The following is a 7,759-nucleotide window of genomic DNA, read 5'->3' as shown; positions in this document are numbered from 1 at the left end:
CCGTGGGACTTGTGCCGGCAGTGGTGCCGACAATAGCCATGAAGTGGATGGTGTCGCCTCCTCCTCCCCCTCCTCCTGCTCGTCCTGCTCGTCCCCTGCTGCTCCCCTGCACTGGGTGGTGGACTGTATCGACTCCATAGCCCCCAAGTTGGCGCTTCTGGCGGCCGCCACCCGGCGGGGGGGCGTCCGGGTGGTGTCGTCTATGGGGGCAGGTGGGGGGCCTAGGGGGGGGCCTAGGGGGGGCCTAGAGGGGGGCCTAGAGGGGGGACAGGTGGGGAGCCTAGAGGGGGGCCTAGAGGGGGGCCTAGGGGGGGGCCTAGGGGGGCCTAGAGGGGGGCCTAGAGGGGGGCCTAGGGGGGGGCCTAGGGGGGGGCCTAGAGGGGGAGGGGAGAAAGACGACCTACAGACGGGGTTGGGTGGTACGGAAGTGAGGGGCAATGGGGCAGCTGAATGGGTACTAAATGTGTGTTGATGGGGGAGGGGGGGGAGGGTGGTGAGACACAGGGGGAGGGGGCACGCGCAGTCCGTGAGGGGCGGGTGGAGGACAGCGGGGGGGAGGGGAGGCTGCGGAACCCCCGGGGAACTGACGGGGGATTGAAACCCCGCCACGAGCAGCCTGGGGATGTAAGGGGGCCCAGTGTGTGTATGTATGTATGTATGTGTGTGTGTTTCGGGGACGTGTGGCATCCTGCGTAGTTGCCTGGGGTGCTGGTGGCGCGCCTCCCAGAGAGCGCGCCTCCCTCGTCTTCCACAGCTTCGCGAGGGGGCGGAGGGCGGGAGAGAGGGATGCGGCTATGGTGGCGGTGGCGGCGGCTCCGATGGCATCGTTCCTTGGCTTCGTTCGCAGCAAACTAACCGCCCATTCCGTCTTTCAACTTTCAGATCTCCCTCATCCTCCTCCGCACCTGATCAGCAGCAGTTCCTCTTTGCTGACTGCAGTACCTCCACCCCCCCACCCCCCACCCCCCCCCGACATGGTCCCGGAAATTGCTAACTGGCGTAGGGGGCCGAATGGATCCGCTTGCCGTACGAATCGTTGATATTTCGGAGACGTACGGCGATCCCTTCGCGGCCGCCTGCCGCCGTGGCCTTCGCCGCCAGTACGGCATCCACAACGGCGTCACTGTGGTGTTCTCTACGGAGCCGTGCCGCAGTACGAGCATGGCGCTGGCGTCAGCTGCGCGGTACAAGCGGTCGTACTACGGTGGGTGGGTGTCGTACATAGGACATCTGGGCTGTTGGATCGTTCTCTCTCCCCCTCGCGCGGTCGACGAGGAACTTAACTTAATAAAAAGGGCGTTTTTACACTGCCAAGAGAGCACAAACGAGAACCGCAGAGATTCATCTGAACGGAGTTACATACATACATGCATGCATACATACACATGGGAGAGAGTGAAGGGGGGAAAACAGGACGGTTATCTCGGGACGAATAAGGGGCGGGTTCGGGGTCAACATTTGATATCAACTTTTAGCTGTGTCAACTGCAGCTGAGGTCGTTGTCGTCGGGGGTCACAGCGCCCACGGTTTAAGCTGCCGCGCGACGTACATACATACATACATACATACATACGGCCGAAGTCCACGGAGGAGCAGCGCAATGCGGTGGCAGGCCTTTAGGAGGGTTGTGTGCCCCCTACGTAGGCGAGGATGGGGGACGAGGGTGTTTGGGGTTCCCGGGGGGAAGAGAGATGCCACGGCCTAGTACGGCCTAGTACGGCCCAGTACGGCCCAGTACCCGCATGCCATGCCCGGCTTTCCAGGTACGATCTCCTTCATCCCTGCCCTCTTCGGCCTCACCATCGCCGCCCACATCGTGAATGCGGTCACTGACGGACCCATGGTGGCGGCGGCGGAGGAGCAGCGCAAGAACGTACGACGCATGCGGGAGGCAGCAACGGGAGGCAAAGGCACCGCTGCCGCTGCCGCTGCCGCCGTCGGCGGCGGCGGTGGCGGCGGTGGCGGCCCCACTCGCGCCCGCGGTCGCCTGAGCAGCTCCAGGACCGTTGCGGGGTTGTCGACCCCCCGCAACGGCGCCACCAAGGATGCCAACCAGCAGCAAGAGCCACATCTGCTGCCGCTTAACTTGTCGCTGCAGTCACCGCACCCGCCGCCCCCGCAGCAGCAGCAGCAGCAGCCGCCGCCGCCGCCGTCGCTGTCAGCCATGAACGAATCGGAGCCGCCGCAATGCGGTACGGGGTGCGGCAGCGGGTCCCCGGCAGGTTGGGGTGGACTCCAGGGGAGGCCGCTGGCGGAGGCCGTCCAGAGGGGCAGCGGCTTCGAGGGCGCCGACATCTGACCCACCTGTAGCCGTGTTTTGTGCCGTACAACAGATAGACACGCTCCCATGTGCGTGCCTATCTGTTGGCGGGGGAGAAAGGGCCCCGGGGCTGGGCCGGGTTTGGGAGTCGTTGACATGGCATGGCGTGCCCTTGAAGGGGGGGATGGCGGGAGATTGCTGTTCCCGGTCCCGAAAGGGCCCCTGCGTGTCTCCGGTACGGATATCTCCACGGCTGGTGGTTGTCGGGATGAGTTTGTGGGGCTGGGATGGGTTGGGTTGCCGTACATGCGGTTGAACGCCCCCCGTTACCTGGCTGGGCGCCTGAGCTGTTGACGCGGTAGGTTTTAAGATGTGGGTGGAAGTACGGCATCTCTATGCTCCGCGTGACTGACACGTATTCGCATCTTCCCTAGGTTGCGGGGTGGGCAGGTCACCTTGGTCACTGGCTTCCCATGTGTGTGTGTGTGTGTGTGTGTGTGTGTGTGTGTGTGTGTGTGTGTGTTACATGGTCGTGGGTGCGTTCCCCCTGCCTGAAAACCCCCCTAAAACGAGCCGGGGGCTCAAGGGCTGCCAGATCGCCTATAAGCACCATCCTACCTCGCACTTCAAACAAAGCAAGCCTCTATGTTCATAAGTGCACTTCTGGGGAAGCAACCCATGCTACGGATACAATTGCGTAGTCACGCCTTCCACGGATGTGGTTTTCGTTACAACAGAAAACGGTTTTTGGTTATACCTGGCTTGCGATACGGGTCTCGGACTTGCGGTGCGTTGTTTATTCGTTTCCAGTCATGTAGAAGCACAATCAGACATTATGGCCATGGAGTACGGTTACGGTCGTTTGGACGTCTCTGTATCATGGTACGACAGTTATCGCTGTGCGATGGTCTTTTGCTATGCGGTACAGCCAGTAACGCAGTACACTCGCCTTTGCCAGGCAGTTTGCCCCGAAGCCAAAGGCATGTCGTGTATACAAATCTCAATTTACTTATATTAACTCATCGTTCAGATGTCATGTATAGTCCCAAAATAATTCTGCTACTGGTGCCGAGTGGATACAAAGTGCGGCCTATCTTTCCACAAAACGAAAGCGGAGCATTTCATAAACTGCGACGCCCGCTCTTACCTGGTAAAATTTTGCGCTATGCAAAGCATTACTTGGTTTCGCCGAGCTATGAGAGTGCCAGCAACCTGTTAGGTTCGACTTTCTTCGCGACCCCAAGTGCTCCAGTTGCTTTCCGGATAGGTGCGACCCCACGCATGACCAGCAGCAGTGTTATGCAGAGATAAAGTTTGTACATTTGTCAATATAGTTAGTATTTATTGCGACCAGGACATGGTCGGCAATCCTGCATGGCATATTCGCGCCTGGCATCGTGCGGGTAGCGCATATCTAGGCCACAACAACCTGTGTCGAGTTTAACTTTTAACAAGCCTTATCACGCAAAAGGCCTCTGCTCCGTACTTTTAGACTCAACCGCCTTTGCCTGAAAAGGTAAAAGGCCTCAAATCATTTTAACTAGAGACAAATACGCAAATGTATTAATATAATAAGTTTTGGCAAAAGCCTCAGGGTAGGGGGCCTTCGACCCCATTCCTCCTTCCTGCGCCGATTCCAGAAATCGGCCACTCATCCGCAACCTCCTGGTAAAAGATTTACACCATAGCGAGCATTGTGTGAGAATATTTTTGTCATCCCGTCGAGTGCTGCCTAACAGATGGAATTTGGTCGGCTTATTCCGGTTGTACAGCAGACATGCGAAAGACAAAAGCACATCAAGGATCAAAATGTATTTTTTTACTAAAGATTTATTACTTTATATGCCGAAACGCTCGTAAGAAGATTACCCACAGACTGATTATGAGCTTCAGTCTTGCTTAACTACTTCTCCCATGAACTCATGCGGCCATGTGTGGCTTGTCCCTTAGCTCTTAAGCAGCATTGAGACATTAATTTTGGGTTGCCTTCATGATTCTACTCTGTCTTCTTTTGTGAGTGCCCAGGCTAGGGCATCTGTCCTGCTAATTTGATAGTTTTCTGATAGGTCCTTCCTCCTTACCAGGTGAACCATGACCTGGTAGGAAACCAACTCTGCTTTGCAAGATAAAGTAGGTGATCTGCGTGCCGGTATCTATTGTTTACAGCACGGAAACCGTGCCCGGATGCCTGAGGAGCCCTGAGCGAGTTCGCACTGGGTATTCCGCCTGCGGAAGTTGGAAATTACAGAATAGATGGAAGTATTCAGTTTACATGTCATAATTAAGTGTACTCATTGGGGTCGGAACACCAAAACATCATCACGAATACCAACAGTGCACCGCCAGACAGTTGCGCACTGTTGCGCACGACCAACGTATCCAGCAACATAAGTGGCATGCATCCCCCGATACTTCGTGAATGTTATACGCTGCCGTTGGCCCTCCTCATTGAACGGGCACGTTTCGGCCTCACCAAAACGAAGTCTCAGACCATCACGAATTCACCAACCAGGCACAGGATTCAACGACCGATATGCAGCCTATCAATATACAGTATGCCTGCAAAGAAAAACTTTACCTGTAGCATTCCCTGCTCAGTGCGGGCCATAATGCACTTGCATTCACCTTACTCCGTAACACTTATCCAAAAATAAATGTTGTGTAAAACTATAATCTTCTCCGCCGCTGGAGGAGGAAGAAGAATATTCCTACCACCACGCAAGGTGCGGCCTATACGGTTAAATTGCACACCGTACCTTTGAGGCCCAACAGATCAGGTAGGTAGGGAGAACCAAGTTAATTGTAATGACATCTGCTTAGAAATGAAAAAGACACTTAGCGTTCATACAGGAAAAACGCCTGATATGGCCGTACCTGGACTTCTGCCAGCAAAAGCGATAACTTGGGCCAGAAATATGCCAAGTTGAAACACGACATCTGTTAATTATTGTATCGTGTAATACAGGGAAGACGCTTTGTTAGGGACCTACTTGATTTATAGCAGGCGGGCGCCGTACTGGCCAGTACGATCAGTCGAAATGACCACGATAAAGCCTTGGATACTGGAAATCTATGGTAGTCCGCCTTGTGGCATTACGTCATGAAGCCCAGCGCTATTACAGCGCTATTGTTGGTGGCCGCTTTTGCGTGAGTTCATCCTAGCAGGGTCAATCCATCTGCGCCAGGGGATGCAGATTTCACGTCGGAGGCATGCGCGACTAACTGACATGCTCAGTATGGGCTAATGAGGTTGAATGCTTGCTCTGCCGAGTACTAGGTTGCTGGCAGCCACGACAGGCGCCATCGGTTGAACCCATTCATCTCCATACAACAACGCGATAATTATCGTAATCATGTGCATGTAATGCGTAGTTTTCAGGTTGCTAGATTTCCTGCTTTGGATCGAGTGTCTGTCCTTACGGAAGCCTTCGCTGCCCCATGATCGCAGGGCTGCCAACGCCGAGCAGACTGGCTTATACCCAAGCTTTCCCTATTGTAAGTGCGTTAAGAAGGCGAGGTATTCATTGTCGCCAACGGTGAAGGCGCTTGGCGGTGGCAAGTATTGCTTCACGCTCAACTCTGTGACCCCCGCAAACTGCAACACTTACTGCTGCGCAACGGCCGATCTCAAAAAGCTTGAGGTAAGTGCGAATTAATCTGGTGTTGATTCAACTTAAATGTATGCGCCATGCAGTATCCCAGCGTTTCGCTCACGATGGTCTCGACATGTATGTCTTTCGTCGCTGCGACATCCCATTATGTTATAAGATATTTCTGCCTATGTATTTAAAGAAAATAAACTAAGCGCGCCCAGCGCATTCATTTATTGCCATTTCTGCGTCAGCCAAGTAGAAGGATCTTTGCTCAATAGTGCACGCCACCCGCATTTTCCCGCGCCGTTTCTCGCAGTTCGACGTGAAGCCGGCTTGTGATGTCTTCGGCGTCAATGTGAGGGCAACCGTCAACGGTGTCTACACTAAGGTCGCCCCGTCCTTCGACTACGCTGCCGATGGGCCAATCGGCAGCACCATCCTCCGCGTGACCCAGCTCGGCCTGGGCCCTGCAGACGACGGTGCCGAGATCTGCATCATCCTTCAAGCCAGCAAGACCGGCGAGGGCTGCACGACTCTCGAGGACATGTGCGTTGCACCGGCGGGCGACGCCCCCGGCGTCTGCGCTGTAGCCGCATTCGACTCATCCAACGAGTGCTGCCCGATCTCCAAGGTCAACGTGCCATCGCCGCCGCCGCCATCGCCGCCGCCGCCATCGCCACCACCGCCATCGCCACCGCCGCCCAGCCCGCCACCACCGTCGCCTCCACCGCCAAGGCCGCCACCACCGTCGCCACCTCCGCCCAGCCCGCCGCCTCCAAGCCCGCCGCCGCCGTCTCCTCCGCCACCATCCCCACCGCCGCCGTCGCCACCACCGCCCTCGCCAAGGCCCCCGAGCCCGCCACCACCCTCTCCCTCACCACCTCCTCCTTCACCCCCGCCACCCTCGCCTCCGCCTCCTTCGCCACCACCGCCCTCACCGCCGCCTCCATCTCCACCACCTCCCTCGCCGCCTCCTCCCAGCCCTCCTCCTCCTTCCCCTCCCCCACCCAGGCCTCCCCCGCCTCCCCCGCCCTCGCCCCGCCCCCCATCTCCCCCTCCCCCATCTCCTCCTCCGCCCTCGCCGCCTCCCCCATCTCCTCCCCCTCCCAGCCCCCCGCCTCCGAGGCCCCCTCCACCTTCCCCTCCCCCTCCAAACCCCCCGCCTCCCTCCCCTCCGCCTCCCAACCCTCCGCCGCCGTCTCCGCCGCCGCCAAGGCCGCCACCACCCTCTCCGCCGCCACCGAGCCCGCCACCTCCATGCCGTACGTGCATCTACATCTCCGTCAAGGCAGTTTCACCATCGGCAGGCAGGTTCACCTTCAGCCAAAATGATTGCAGTGCATACGGCAGCGATATCGGTGCTGATCTGAACGACGGCGCCAATTCTCTCGGTATCGCCCTCATCTCTCCGTTCGAGCTGGCGGAGTGCGCTGCCACTTACTTCAAGGTCTGCGGCACCTTCTTCTCCGAGGCCGAGGGTGCATCGCTGCAGCCGTACATTGACGATACCTTGGCGTTCTTCCTGACATATGTGGTCGGTGAAGGCCCATCTTGCCCAGCGGGACTGTACGGCTACGAGGTAACCGCGGCCATCGGTGGCGACGGCTCCATCGCGGCTGTCCCTCGGGGCTGCCTGAACGGCGTCCAGACCAGGACGTGCTTCTTCCCGCCGCCGCCGCCAAGCCCACCGCCGCCATCGCCACCGCCGCCAAGCCCGCCGCCGCCGTCGCCGCCGCCGCCGCGCCCACCCCCACCGTCCCCGCCGCCGCCGTCCCCGCCGCCGCCGTCGCCGCCGCCACCGTCGCCACCACCGCCGTCGCCGCCACCGCCCTCACCTCCGCCGCCAAGCCCACCGCCTCCCTCGCCCCCGCCGCCCAGCCCACCTCCGAGCCCGCCGCCGCCTTCT

The 7,759-nt window shown here is 58.4% G+C and overlaps 2 protein-coding genes across 2 annotated transcripts in view; both read left to right on the top strand.

Annotated features, from left to right (window-relative positions):
* VOLCADRAFT_90052 (uncharacterized protein) overlaps positions 1-2,299 on the top strand; it is a gene marked incomplete at both ends in the record, with an annotated part of 4,146 nt that extends 1,847 nt beyond the window's left edge. Inside the window, 3 exons of the mRNA XM_002949686.1 lie at positions 141-212; positions 1,004-1,204; positions 1,764-2,299. Coding sequence (XP_002949732.1) covers positions 141-212; positions 1,004-1,204; positions 1,764-2,299 — 809 coding nt within the window. The remainder of the gene's footprint in view (positions 1-140; positions 213-1,003; positions 1,205-1,763) is intronic.
* A 3,061-nt stretch (positions 2,300-5,360) lies between these two features.
* VOLCADRAFT_104383 (uncharacterized protein) overlaps positions 5,361-7,759 on the top strand; it is a gene marked incomplete at its 5' end in the record, with an annotated part of 5,788 nt that continues 3,389 nt past the window's right edge. The window contains 4 exons of the mRNA XM_002949685.1: positions 5,361-5,407; positions 5,709-5,901; positions 6,170-6,399; positions 7,069-7,419. Of these exons, the coding sequence (XP_002949731.1) occupies positions 5,361-5,407; positions 5,709-5,901; positions 6,170-6,399; positions 7,069-7,419 (821 nt within the window). The remainder of the gene's footprint in view (positions 5,408-5,708; positions 5,902-6,169; positions 6,400-7,068; positions 7,420-7,759) is intronic.

Source organism: Volvox carteri (genome assembly GCF_000143455.1).
Source record: "Volvox carteri f. nagariensis unplaced genomic scaffold VOLCAscaffold_15, whole genome shotgun sequence".
In the NCBI taxonomy this organism is placed as follows: domain Eukaryota; kingdom Viridiplantae; phylum Chlorophyta; class Chlorophyceae; order Chlamydomonadales; family Volvocaceae; genus Volvox; species Volvox carteri.
Note: the sequence above shows the minus strand (reverse complement) of the source record. Positions and strands in the feature narration are given on the sequence as shown.